Genomic DNA, 14,471 nt, shown 5'->3' on the forward strand with positions numbered 1-14,471 from the left:
TCTTGCAGTCAGTACACTCTGCTGCTCCAGTACTGAGACCTCGGGCGCAGCTCCATTAGTGCACCTCATTTCACACACTCCAATCCCCTCAGCCGGGCCGGTGCCACAACCCCACACATGCTGTCTGCCAGAGCACCTCAGTACTTAGTCAATACACTCTGCTGTTCCAGTACTGGGACCTCGGGTGCAGCTCAATCAGTGTACCTCAGTGCTACCCCGGTGAGATCACTTCCTTTTCTTATATTGGGACCCCATGCACATACAGTTACAAATAAAGCAGCTCAATTCTAATATTCAGCCCCACTGCCAAGCCAATACAGGACACAAAAGAGCAAAACACAGCTCAGCCAGTGCACCTCAAGTCTATCATACGCCATTGGTGATGGGAACCACCACAGCTCTGCCAGAATCCATCAATTATAACATTTAGTGAACTTTTCTTCTCAGTACTACTGCTCACACACCCACCCTTCAGGGTTTCTCTCTTCTCCCATACTGGTTCCCACTCGCAGCTTCACCAGGGCACCTCCAGGCTAACACTCTGCAACACTGGCACGCCAATACTAGGTTCCACAAATAGCTCCATTAACAAACCTCACTTCTGACCTTGTGTGTCTGTTACTATTCCAGTACTGCAACCCACATACAACTTTGTCAGTGACCTTCAACCCTAACCTGCAGTGCCCCATTATTCCAATACCAGGAAGTACATTTTCATTCCTCAACCGCTGCCTTTCTGTTATTCCAGCACTGGGCCAGGACACAGCTCTGTCTACACCCCTAATCCTTATCTGAAGCGCCCCAACATTACTGTAGTGGGGTTCACATACGCCTCTGCTAAGGCATCTCCTGCTGTTCTCCTGTGCCCCTTACTGTTCTGCACTCTGACGTCTGTTTGAGGACGCGGTGGAGCCAATTAAATTTATTCTTAGCTGCAATCTTTTATGGAGGAGGTCTGTTTCACCTACCTCACTCAATTCTTTCCTTTACTCTGTTTACTCTTAATGTTTTCTTTCTCCCCCACGTTTCTCTTTCCAGCTCTTAATATCCACACATTAACAGTTTTGCTCTTTCTTTTAACTGTTTATTTCTACTCCTCTTCTTTTTTTTTATTTCCCTCTTCTTCTTGCTACCTCCTTTAAAAATCGCAAAAAACTTGGTTATTGATAATTCTCAGTTGGAGTATATTGGAGTGTTTCCCTTACATTTAATCTGACATGTTTGACACAATTATTACAAATGGTGTCCCTTAGGGATGTGATACCTAAAGTTATATGTTGTGATCAATTGTCCTGTAACAATGCAATATATATTGTGGGGTCATTTTGTTCAGATCTACCAGTAAACAACAGTTCACACGTTTATTAGTACAATGCAGAGGTCAGATTTAATGTCATTGCCCTAGTATTGTTTAACTGACTTCAGAAAACACTTTTTTAAAACCACGTAAAACATTATTATTGTTTCAGAGCTGCCATAGAGTAATAAACAGTTATTGGCAAATGATTCTAAATGTGCCATTTAATTTTTTTAAGGTGGTGTAAAGAAAACAAGTTTTACACTTGTTTACTTCTTTGCCATCTGTATGAAAAATGGCTTAACCCTGTGCTTGTGGAATTATTACTCTTCAGAAAACCAACAGTCATCGAGTAGCTGATAAGTGTATGCCACAAACTATGAAAGTTGCCTTTATTCTTTTGCTAAGCATTATTCACTCTAGCAGTTACAGTTTACACTTGTTGAGCTTGAAACGTGCTGTAGCAACATATTCAGGTTCCTAAACCCTCTCAGAGAACCCACCCATTCTTTTTGTACTTGAGCATTACCTGTACATGAAGCTTTTTTTACAGTGCTGATAGCCACAATGTTTAGTGTCTAACTTTACTCATGCTGTTGACTTACTTGTTTCTTAAAAAGCTTATATATAATGCTTTAAAACTCACGTATGTAATGATGAATACTTTTGTATTGTGTGATAACCCCATGTGTGTGTTTCGTTTTATGGGTAATGTACACCCAAGTAATTAAATCAATAGAAGTAAACATTAAAGGTTAAAGTTTCAATATGCCACCTACCTCCTACTGCTGCTTACTAGAATTCTGTTTCGCCTTTTTTTTCAAAGAATTCTCGGCCAGCTGCAATAATGACGTCCCTTGCGCAACAGCTAAAACGACTGGCTCTGCCTCAGAATGATCCCAGCCTCCTGGTCCGGAAGGAAGTTGTGTCTCTACTGTTTGATTGTAAAGAAGCTGCTAACATCGATCGTGATACCTTCTTTGCCATCGGTGAGTGCATGATGGCCATTCAAGCTTTATGCTAGGTTATGGATTATTTTAAGCCAACTCTTTCACAAATCCTACCAAATTAGTAGAAATGCTCTTGTCAAAAATCTAAAGCCTAGATACCCAGTGAAAATATTAAGAAAAAAATTATACGTATTTGCATATTTTTCAATGTACATGTTGAAGAAAAGAAGACTTTTACTGGTTTCACCATTTAATTTCTAATGCCAAAATGCAAATTTTAATATAGATCTTTTACCATTAGAAACTGCATAGTGAATACCCGTTTCCCCCAAGAACCACTGTGGCTCCACTTGGGTATTCAAGATTCCTTGCAACATTATTTTTGTGATATTGTGTTTATAACATGTAGAGCTGGGTGCTTAATACAGTAAGATATGTCATCAACTTGTCTCTTCTGCAAACTTGTAACCTAAAATCCCTTGGGGTGCTAAGCATTTCTAGAAGTTTGTGTTTGTTGCTTTTACAAAGTGGCACTGTACTGAATAGCGAGCTGCCTTGATAGAATGCAAATGTTTATCGGTAGTGCATTTAAGCACACAAAGCTTAATCGTGATGCAAACGAGTGATTATGTGTGTATGATTTTATACCAGTTTCCTGTCTTATCTTGGACAACTTTGTATCAATTATCAGCATGTAGATCCGTCATTTTCCCATGTTTGTGTAAACATCTTGATTTAATGCTCCCTTTTCTTGGACATCATGGACAGATTTCCTCTTTAGTAACTGGAGTTAGCTACTGAAAGACTCCATTTAACTTGTGTGACCTGGAAGACTTTATTTTTTTCTCTCTGTAACTCCATTTTGCACTTGACTGATTACTTAGGTAGTCTATGCCTGTGTTTTATCAGGCCTTTTCTTGGGGTGTTGAGGCAGTTGGAGGTGACTAAGACAAAAGTGCTGGTGCTTTCCATATCATATAGCCATCTTGTTCCCTTTAGGTACCTGGTACTCTCAAAGTCGAAAGGGCAGAGTAAAGGCTTACTCCAGGAGGAGAAGCTGGTGAGAAACTCCAAATCTGTGCTGCACAGTAAATAACACGCAATAACTTCAATGCAGAGTTACTGTTTTACTTTATACAATGAAAAATACTTCTATTAATAAGTATCAAAATTAAGCAGTTAAAACTAATGTACATTCTAAAAACTCTCTGTGATAGCACATTCAAGATCTAGTTTTGACTAATTAATAAACAGTAGTTCTTAACCTTTTGACATCTGTGAACCGCCCAATCATTACTGAAATCCTGGAACCCCAACTGGGTCCTTATTGAAAGTTGAGGATCTGAACCTCAAAAAAATGCACAAAGATCGATAGAAACAACTATATACCAAACAAATTCTTAAATATTTTATTTCACCATTAAATGTTTAATTTTACTTTATTTGTATATACCCTGTTAATTCAAATTGATAAATTTTGAATTTTGTAAAACAGTCACAAACTGAGTAGGCCTCGCAGACGGGTCTTTGGACCACAGATTAAGAACCACTGTACTGCATTATAACATTTCCCTACTGCAATCCTCTGGAAATTTCCTTGTCAACTCTGTGTTCTTTAAGTGATCTAGCGTCCAGTGACCATTATCCACTCGCTGATGCAGTCTCTTTACTGGTGTGCAGAGTCCTGGTCAGTTCAGGTCCATACTAGCTTCTTTGGCTTTTATTCTGGGGCAATTGAGAGTAGGGGCCATCTCCTCCTGCACGTGCCAAAAGATGCACGTATCAGTTGTTTCTGACAAAGAATCTACAGGTCACAGAAAAGGTGATGTGACTCCTACAGCAACTGCAAACACCCATAGCATGGCAAGGTGATAGTCTTAGCCAGCTTTCAGAATAAGGGTAGTCTGGCCTGCGGTTCATCTGGCAATATTGCTGTAGCCATAATGGTTAGAACAGTTGTTCAAATGCTTCTGTAATCAGGATGACCTCCCCCAACTAGCAGAACTTTACAGCACTCTGAGTCTGTGAATACGAATTGTCTTCAGGTCCATTAAGGATGAATTGAGATGAATAGCGACACCCTTCAGGTATGAAATGGGTTCGGGATGAACTAGGTTACTATTCTCAGGTGCGAAAGTGATGGAGCAGCTCCTCTGTCCAGCAGTCCTTGATGAATTTCCTGGAATGCTTGGCTGGAGTGAGATCAGCTGGGCAGTCTGTCATTGCTGTTCTCGCACAGGTCCCTTTTCGATTCTGTTTTATGAATATTTTCTTGGTAATTGGTTCTTTATCAAGTAATTTTTAGAAATAAATAAAAAATATAATTATCCCAGATCTATTTAGACATTGCAGGAAAAAAATATAGCAGGCTACAGGACTTGTTATAGTTCATCTTGGATGGATGTGTGTCTTTTTATATTTATTTTAGTAATCTGTTAATGAAGCTTCAAGTCCAAGTTCTTTGAGGGTTAGTGATCATCCTAAAAGCCAGCAGAGCAGGCCTGTTGCAGTGTGAAGGTTTTTCCCTTTAGGATGCTTAGTGTTCAGAACATCTGAGTAGTAACCTTGATGAGCATTGTTATATTAGTCATGGCTTCTGACATTCAAGAGCATTTGACCTGCTGGCAAGGTGTAAATTGTCATTAGATGTGCCTTCTAGAAATGGAGAAAATCTATTTGGTTGTGCTTTCCTCTTGTTCCTACTTTTTGTGAAACACATGGTTACATTTCTTCTTGTAGGATGCAATGGCCTGGAGGAGCTGATGGGCATCGATCCGTCCTTTGAAGTATTCCAAGCTACACTGTTTAGCTATACATCTAAGAGCCTGGAGCGCAGTGTGCAAACTAAAGAAGTCAACCAGAAGCTCGATGAAAACATCTCCTGTTTCCTGATTCATTTGTCTCCATATTTCATGCTAAAGCCCGCCCAGAAGTGCCTTGAGTGGCTGATTCACAGGTATCCAGAGGGTCTAGGAGAACAAGATGCGATTACCACACATAATGTGTTTGGTCTGTCCAATGCTTGCTGTAATTTTCTTTAAATTTTTACTGTTTGAAATTTCATAAAACACATGCCTGTCATTCTGTGAAGTATCAGAGTGCAAAATCAGCTGCTGCGTCAGGACAGATATGACCTCGTCTCTCTAAACTGTAAGATCGTACTACTGGAACTTCTTGATACCATTTATGTGGTTGTGTTTCTCCATGCAGTGTTTAATGGTTTGCTTGAAAGGGTAATTATTTCTATTGGAACGTGTTTAATCAGTGCTTGTGTAGAATTTTTTTCTTCTGTTGACCACTTTCCCTCAACTTTAGATTCAAAGCACTTCTTCCAACAGTATTGGTTCTTACTGCTTACTCTAGCTAATGATTAGGAGAGGCAGTAGGACGTAGCTTGCATTCATACAGGAGGGCACGCCATTGCTTCCTGCTGTACTCTGCTATAGGTGCACCGTACCTCCTCCTGAAGCAGTTGAAAGAAAACAAGGGATAAGGTGATGTGTGCTCAGTTTAGCTACAGTTTGTTAACGTTGCATACTGTAGGTACTTAACCAACTTGTTTCCTCCTCTTTCAGAAACACTTTCAACCTTTGTTGTCTTCTGCCTTCCCAACACATTCTGATCAGGCATTTCATCCTTAAGCAACTGCTAACCATGTATCTTAGAGCAGACATTGTTCTTAAATATAATTGCAACTTTCCAAAGCTCCGATAGGTGCTGGTTTGAAATTTTGTACTTTGCAAAGTCCATTTAATCTGAATGAGTGAATCATTTACCTAACACTGCTTGCCTAGTCATGTTTCCAGAATATCCCATATCTGTGGTCTTAATGCCTTTGTCTAGTCTATAGTCTTTTTAAACATGGTTTGTACTTTCTTACACTCTAGTCGGTCACTCAGTTTACCTCTCCCTCAGTCACTCTCTGTCAACATTAGAAAAATGTACATGGACCAAGCTATGTAGTAAGTAGGGGAAGGACCACATAAATTTAGAAGGAATGCTGCGGGGTGTGAAATATTGCAGCTCTATCCAAAGCTTTTGCCACAATGCCAGTGGTGGTTGTGATGCATTATCTGTCCTCCTGGCTTGTTCTTGAATCCCATATCATTTGCTTATTGATTAATGTTAATGAAATGTTGAACACATGATTTTCTTCTTAGCGTGCTCCTTTCCAAGATGACACACACATTTACAAACATCGAAACCTTGTCTAGTCACTTCCATGCCAAGCCAGTGCCATTATCGGGGAAATATGTTTAAAGCGCAATTCAGAAGAGATGTAATTTAATAAGAAAAGGAACTTAATACACTTTGGGTAAACCTTACCATGGACACCCATAGTCCCTGGGCTCTCACTATGGCTATTGCAATATTTTTAGGTATTTTGATGAAATAAACTTAGCATCCCACACTTATTGGTCTCTGAGCCCTTTCTGTCATTTTTACTGATCCTATGAAGTTCTCTGTATCAAGTTGATGACATTGCATATGACTCCATTCGATGCTAGCTAATACCTCTGTGACTGTTTAGCTTTCTCCATTTGCCTCCCTTAATCTTTACATTGTCTATATTCGCTCTGTGGTATCATCTGTGGTGGATGGGAATCGTGGAAGCTCATTTGAATATAGCCATTTTGTTTATATTTTTCGATTATCATTTCTAACTCGTGTGTTCTGGGAACTAAGCCACCAGGTGCCTAATATTTTGTGTAATGTTTACTTTTCTCCTGCAAGGTTTCACATTCATCTCTACAATCAGGATAGTCTCATTGGTTGTGTGTTGCCATATCATGAAACCAGAGTGTTTGTTCGGGTCATCCAGCTTTTAAACATCAAAGACCCAACGCACCGGTGGAACTGGCTGGAACCCATTCAGGTAGAGGAGCACCTTGTTAGAGAATTAATATTTTTGTGTTTCTGGAAACTCTATTAATTTTTTTATAAATTGGGCAGCTTTCATTGTTTTACATTTTATATGAATGCATATGGTGATCAAAGATATATGCACTCATGTTTTGCTTTCACTAATGACCGAGCTGACAAAAATCTCTGGAACGCACTTCTTAGTTCAAAGAAGACATTTATTATTACTTCACCACGAGGTTATTAAAAAGAGATTAGTAGGTCGAAAGCACACTGTAAAGAAATGGCTCCCTGTTGCAGTTACCCCCCACTTTTTGCCTGATACTGATGCTGACTTGACTGAGAAGAGTGCTGGGACCCTGCTAACCAGGCCCCAGCACCAGTGTTCCTTCACCTAAAATGTACCATTGTATCCACAATTGGCACACCCTGGCATTCAGATAAGTCCCTTGTAACTGGTACTTCTAGTACCAAGGGCCCTGATGCCAAGGAAGGTCTCTAAGGGCTGCAGCATGTCTTATGCCACCCTAGAGACCCCTCACTCAGCACAGACACACTGCTTACAAGCCTGTGTGTGCTAGTGAGAACAAAATGAGTAAGTCGACATGGCACTCCCCTCAGGGTGCCATGCCAGCCTCTCACTGCCTATGCAGTATAGGTAAGACACCCCTCTAGCAGGCCTGACAGCCCTAAGGCAGGGTGCACTATACCATAGGTGAGGGTACCAGTGCATGAGCATGGTACCCCTACAGTGTCTAAACAAAACCTTAGACATTGTAAGTGCAGGGTAGCCATAAGAGTATATGGTCTGGGAGTCTGTCAAACACGAACTCCACAGCACCATAATGGCTACACTGAAAACTGGGAAGTTTGGTATCAAACTTCTCAGCACAATAAATGCACACTGATGCCAGTGTACATTTTATTGTAAAATACACCACAGAGGGCACCTTAGAGGTGCCCCCTGAAACTTAACCGACTGTCTGTGTAGGCTGACTAGTTCCAGCAGCCTGCCACACCAGAGACATGTTGCTGGCCCCATGGGGAGAGTGCCTTTGTCACTCTGAGGCCAGTAACAAAGCCTGCACTGGGTGGAGATGCTAACACCTCCCCCAGGCAGGAACTGTGACACCTGGCGGTGAGCCTCAAAGGCTCACCCCTTTGTCACAGCCCAGCAGGGCACTTCAGCTTAGTGGAGTTGCCCGCCCCCTCCGGCCACGGCCCCCACTTTTGGCGGCAAGGCTGGAGGGAACAAAGAAAGCAACAAGGAGGAGTCACTGGCCAGTCAGGACAGCCCCTAAGGTGTCCTGAGCTGAGGTGACTCTAACTTTTAGAAATCCTCCATCTTGCAGATGGAGGATTCCCCCAATAGGGTTAGGATTGTGACCCCCTCCCCTTGGGAGGAGGCACAAAGAGGGTGTACCCACCCTCAGGGCTAGTAGCCATTGGCTACTAACCCCCCAGACCTAAACACGACCTTAAATTTAGTATTTAAGGGCTACCCTGAACCCTAGAAAATTAGATTCCTGCAACTACAAGAAGGACTGCCTAGCTGAAAACCCCTGCAGAGGAAGACCAGAAGACGACAACTGCCTTGGCTCCAGAAACTCACCGGCCTGTCTCCTGCCTTCCAAAGATCCTGCTCCAGCGACGCCTTCCAAAGGGACCAGCGACCTCGACATCCTCTGAGGACTGCCCCTGCTTCGAAAAGACAAGAAACTCCCGAGGACAGCGGACCTGCTCCAAGAAAGGCTGCAACTTTGTTTCCAGCAGCTTTGAAAGAACCCTGCAAGCTCCCCGCAAGAAGCGTGAGACTTGCAACACTGCACCCGGCGACCCCGACTCGGCTGGTGGAGATCCAACACCTCAGGAGGGACCCCAGGACTACTCTGATACTGTGAGTACCAAAACCTGTCCCCCCTGAGCCCCCACAGCGCCGCCTGCAGAGGGAATCCCGAGGCTTCCCCTGACCGCGACTCTTTGAATCCAAAGTCCCGACGCCTGGGAGAGACCCTGCACCCGCAGCCCCCAGGACCTGAAGGACCGGACTTTCACTGGAGAAGTGACCCCCAGGAGTCCCTCTCCCTTGCCCAAGTGGAGGTTTCCCCGAGGAACCCCCCCCTGGCCTGCCTGCAGCGCTGAAGAGATCCCGAGATCTCTCATAGACTAACATTGCGAACCCGACGCTTGTTTCTACACTGCACCCGGCCGCCCCCGCGCTGCTGAGGGTGAAATTTCTGTGTGGGCTTGTGTCCCCCCCGGTGCCCTACAAAACCCCTCTGGTCTGCCCTCCGAAGACGCGGGTACTTACCTGCAAGCAGACCGGAACCGGGGCACCCCCTTCTCTCCATTATAGCCTATGCGTTTTGGGCACCACTTTGAACTCTGCACCTGACCGGCCCTGAGCTGCTGGTGTGGTGACTTTGGGGTTGCTCTGAACCCCCAATGGTGGGCTACCTTGGACCAAGAGCTGAACCCTGTAAGTGTCTTACTTACCTGGTAAAACTAACAAAAACTTACCTCCCCCAGGAACTGTGAAAATTGCACTAAGTGTCCACTTTTGAAATAGCTATTTGTCAATAACTTGAAAAGTATACATGCAATTGAAATGATTCAAAGTTCCTAATGTACTTACCTGCAATACCTTTCAAACAAGATATTACATGTTAAATTTGAACCTGTGGTTCTTAAAATAAACTAAGAAAAGATATTTTTCTATACAAAACCTATTGGCTGGATTTGTCTCTGAGTGTGTGTACCTCATTTATTGTCTATGTGTATGTACAACAAATGCTTAACACTACTCCTTGGATAAGCCTACTGCTCGACCACACTACCACAAAATAGAGCATTAGTATTATCTATTTTTACCACTATTTTACCTCTAAGGGGAACCCTTGGACTCTGTGCATGCTATTCCTTACTTTGAAATAGCACATACAGAGCCAACTTCCTACACACACGTTTTAAAAATAGTCACAGCAATGAAAAGAAAATATATCAAAGTGATTCTCAACTGCAATGTACACAGCAAATATATGTGATTATAATATAGCATAATTGCAAAGCAAAGAATAAAGTAAAAATTCATCACTGTAGGGCCTGTCAAGCTCTTCATCTTTCTCATGCCAGCAGAACATGACCCCGTTCAACTGTGAGAAAGAGATATCCACCCTCACGGGACAAGTGTCAGGCATTTGAATCCTTACCGAGGTCTTAGAAATTCCTCCACTACTGAGCAGGGCCACCTTTTTATAGCTTAAACAACCATAGAAAGAGCCTTCTAGAAGACCCCACCTCTCAGATGGAAATGCTCAAACATGCTGGCTACTGTATGTCAGACTTGGAAGAAAAACGTTGAAAACTGGCCAGCATTTCAAGGCTCTCCTCCCAGTGCCACACATTTCCTTGTTATCATGTTGACTGACTGTTCATGTTCGGTGAGAAAGGAATACAAAAAACAAGCTTGGTTTACCATGTGGAAAAACACAGCTCAACTGCAATGTCTCATCTGCAATGTCTAACGCCACGATAAAGCCAATAGGCAGCTAAACTGAATACAAAAAGTAATCTGCAACTGGTGAACACTGAACAACTAATATGCAAAGTGGTGCAACACAAAGTCATTGGTCCAACACATCTATTTTCAGTACACCTCCTCTGACATCAAGGATCTATAAAGAACATGTCTTAAACCTCCTCCTGTTTATTTGGTTTCAGATTGTACTTGATTGGGTTATGTTGGGAATGTGTCCCGTTGGGATTTTGCTACGTTGGGAATTTGCTGGCATTCTGCTTTGACCTTGAAAGTGCAAGATTGAAAAGTAAAAATTGGAAAAGATAAATTCCAAGCATTGACAAAGCAAATAGGTCTCCCCTATGTGAGAGGTATTGGCTTTGCCAGTGTCTTTTAACCATGTTTTACAGCATTGTGGCTGCTGTTCAGCTTGACTAAACGTTTCTGGGGTGGCGAAAAGCTGAGTGGCCAGGAGTAGTACAGTTGTGGGTGTAAGTAAATAAAGTGTCAATAGAAGTGGCAGATAGGGTGAAAGCAACATAATTAAGAAGCTGTACGCCTGTGTTAAACGTAGGAAATGGCATTGTATGTCCAGGAATAATACTGAAATACTTATAAAATGAAAAAATAGTGCTTTGCAAGAAGACAAGGAAGAACAAATGTACTTGGTCCATGCTTCAGGGAGGAGCTAACAAGAGAAAGGAAGGTAAGCCTACGGAGCTAGGCAATTGAAAGACGGCAAGTGAGTGACATTGAAAACAACTATAGGTATGCAGAGGGTGGGTAGTAAATGAGTGACATTGAAAACAACTATAGGTATGCTGAGGGTGGGTAGGAATCTCACTGAATTGTAAACATTACATCTTGCAGCACAGCTGATGTGCTGTGTAGGTGAGACCTGAAAAGGGTGGATTGGTGTGTATTTAGTAGAGAACCAAACAGAAAAACACACTGCTTCTTGTCTTGGAGTATCTTCTACAGTTGCTGTCCTTCCTTACAGGATGAGCCTCGGGGACTGAGAAATTAGCCAGTTTATGGTAAATTGTTTTGTGTTTTTTTTTTTTTTTAAAACAGTTGGAAAAAATTATGTCTAAGAAAGTGTGCATTTGATTATTTGTCCTAAAAAATATCAACAATAAGAGGGACGGGGAGGTTGTTGGTCCAGTGTACGGTCTCCCAAATGACTAATAACACAATAGATAGGTACACAGTTCCAGAAAGAAATACATCTAGGGAAACTTTAATATTCAGGAGCAAGAGCCCTCACACATCCGATAGGATGTCATGCTTCATCATCGGGTTCCTCCTCGTCAGACTGGGGCTGCAATGTCTGATGGGCTCCCCATTAGGGGGCTCTTTGCCGGAGATCTTTTTATAAGTGGCTGCCGTAGTGATGAACACTCACTAAAAATTGTAGAGGTCAGGCACTTTTTCTGGCAGGAGAGTGATAGGTTAAAATTAGTTCTAAGCCCCACTAAAGTCAGTATTATTTAATATGTCAGAACAGCAGGGCTAAAACCAAGATTAAAAACACAAGGAAAGTGGAAGATGAGAGTTCATGCTCAACCACTTTCTAACTAGAGCTGGAGATGTGGGAAATCATCACCTATCCCCTAGGACATGGTCAACATGTTTCGCGTACGATGGTCTATACGGATCCTATGACGCTTCTTCAGGACCAACAATTAACGGGACTTCTCCTGACTCATAATAAGTTAGGGGGATTAAATAATTTTTAAATCAAATACAAAAATGATTTATGTATGTATAAGATGCAGTCACTTACATTCGAGTAAACTGTCTAAAATAAGGAACAAAAAGGTCGCCCTAGAAAACAAATAAAATCAATATACACGGTTAATGACTGAGACACCCGTGACAAACCAGTGAGAATAGGGGTGGTAACCAATAGTGTGCAGAAGCAAGCAAAATCGTATGCTTACCATCCCTCGTCATAGGGGGCCCCTTGGGAAGTAGCATGCCGTAAGCGGTCACTACTAGTTGAAAAGTGGGGAAAACAAAGTTAATAAAAACTGAATCCAGTTAAATTTATACAAGTTCAGTAAGCATGAGGTTAACCAATTGACAATAATGATTCAGTGAATAAAGATATATTCACAATCTGATCACCTTTGGTGGCTCGCCCAATCCTCTGTCCTGTAACTAGTACCTTAATTAGCGATAGTATGACGATGGGTAACACCAGACAGAATAAAAATACCCACTACATAATATCACCTGTAATATGCCGGATACGTAGTGGTCAAGTCAACCAGAATCAATATTATGTATCAAGAAAGTGAAAGTTGCAGTGATCTATTTTCTAGCTCTAACTACAGGAAACTGGCATCAATTAGACGGTCAAATCGCCTTTAATTCATTGGCAAAAAAGGGGCCCTGTTAAATGGGGAACACCAGACCTTCAACTATGAAACTTGCCCCTCCATACCCATAGAATGCGCATGAAATTTGTCCTAAAAAGACATCAACAAAAGGTTGACTGTGGTTAAATCACTAATTTTACTGCTATTGAAAACAGTGTTGGATACAAAAAATAAGCTTTTCTTTTACCATTGAGTTTGGACTTTATGCACAGGCCAGTTGTAAGGAAATGCCTCCTTGGCATGGTTATCCCCTGACTTTTTGCCTTTGCTGATGCTATGTTTTGATTTGAAAGTGTGCTGAGGCCTGCTAACCAGGCCCCAGCACCAGTGTTCTTTCCCTAAACCTGTACTTTTGTTTACACAATTGGCACACCCTGGCATCCAGGTAAGTCCCTTGTAACTGGTACCCCTGGTACCAAGGGCCGTGATGCCAGGGAAGGTCTCTAAGGGCTGCAGCATATCTTATGCCACCCTGGGGATCCCTCACTCAGCACAGACACACTGCTTGCCAGCTTGTGTGTGCTGGTGAGGACAAAACGAGTAAGTCGACATGGCACTCCTCTCAGGGTGCCATGCCAACCTCACACTGCCTATGCAGTATAGATAAGTCACCCCTCTAGCAGGCCTTAGAGCCCTAAGGCAGGGTGCACTATACCATAGGTGAGGGCACCAGTGCATGAGCACTGTGCCCCTACAGTGTCTAAGCCAAACCTTAGACATTGTAAGTGCAGGGTAGCCATAAGAGTATATGGTCTGGGAGTCTGTCAAACACGAACTCCACAGCACCATAATGGCTGCACTGAAAACTGGGAAGTTTGGTATCAAAGGGGGGGGGGGCTCCTCGGGGTAGCCACCACCTGGGCAAGGGAGAGGGCCTCCTGGGGGTCACTCCTGCACTGGAGTTCCGATCCTTCAGGTCCTGGGGGCTGCGTGTGCAGGGTCTTACCTGGATGCCAGGGTGTGCCAATTGTGTAAAACAACAGTACAGATTAGGGAAAGAACACTGGTGCTGGGGCCTGGTTAGCAGGCCTCAGCACACTTTCAAATCAAATCAAAACATAGCATCAGCAAAGGCAAAAAGTCAGGGGGTAACCATGCCAAGGAGGCATTTCCTTACACAACCCCCCCCCCCCAAACGAAAGAGGATGAGACTAACCTTTCCCAAGAGAGTCTTCATTTTCTAAGTGGAAGAACCTGGAAAGGCCATCTGCATTGGCATGGGCAGTCCCAGGTCGGTGTTCCACTATAAAGTCCATTCCCTGTAGGGAGATGGACCACCTCAACAGTTTTGGATTTTCACCTTTCATTTGCATCAGCCATCTGAGAGGTCTGTGGTCGGTTTGAACTACAAAGTGAGTACCAAAGAGGTATGGCCTCAGCTTCTTCAGGGACCAAACCACAGCAAAGGCCTCCCTCTCAATGGCACTCCAACGCTGCTCCCTGGGGAGTAACCTCCTGCT

The 14,471-nt window shown here is 42.9% G+C and overlaps 1 protein-coding gene across 1 annotated transcript in view; it reads left to right on the forward strand.

The window, feature by feature from the left end:
* Nucleotides 1–14,471, forward strand: part of HEATR1 (HEAT repeat containing 1) — a 710,058-nt gene that overhangs the window by 68,874 nt on the left and 626,713 nt on the right. The window contains exons 2-4 of the mRNA XM_069234483.1: nt 2,124–2,286; nt 4,987–5,203; nt 6,982–7,123. Of these exons, the coding sequence (XP_069090584.1) occupies nt 2,145–2,286; nt 4,987–5,203; nt 6,982–7,123 (501 nt within the window). The 5' untranslated portion in view covers nt 2,124–2,144. The remainder of the gene's footprint in view (nt 1–2,123; nt 2,287–4,986; nt 5,204–6,981; nt 7,124–14,471) is intronic.

Source organism: Pleurodeles waltl, chromosome 5 (genome assembly GCF_031143425.1).
Source record: "Pleurodeles waltl isolate 20211129_DDA chromosome 5, aPleWal1.hap1.20221129, whole genome shotgun sequence".
In the NCBI taxonomy this organism is placed as follows: Eukaryota; Metazoa; Chordata; class Amphibia; order Caudata; family Salamandridae; genus Pleurodeles; species Pleurodeles waltl.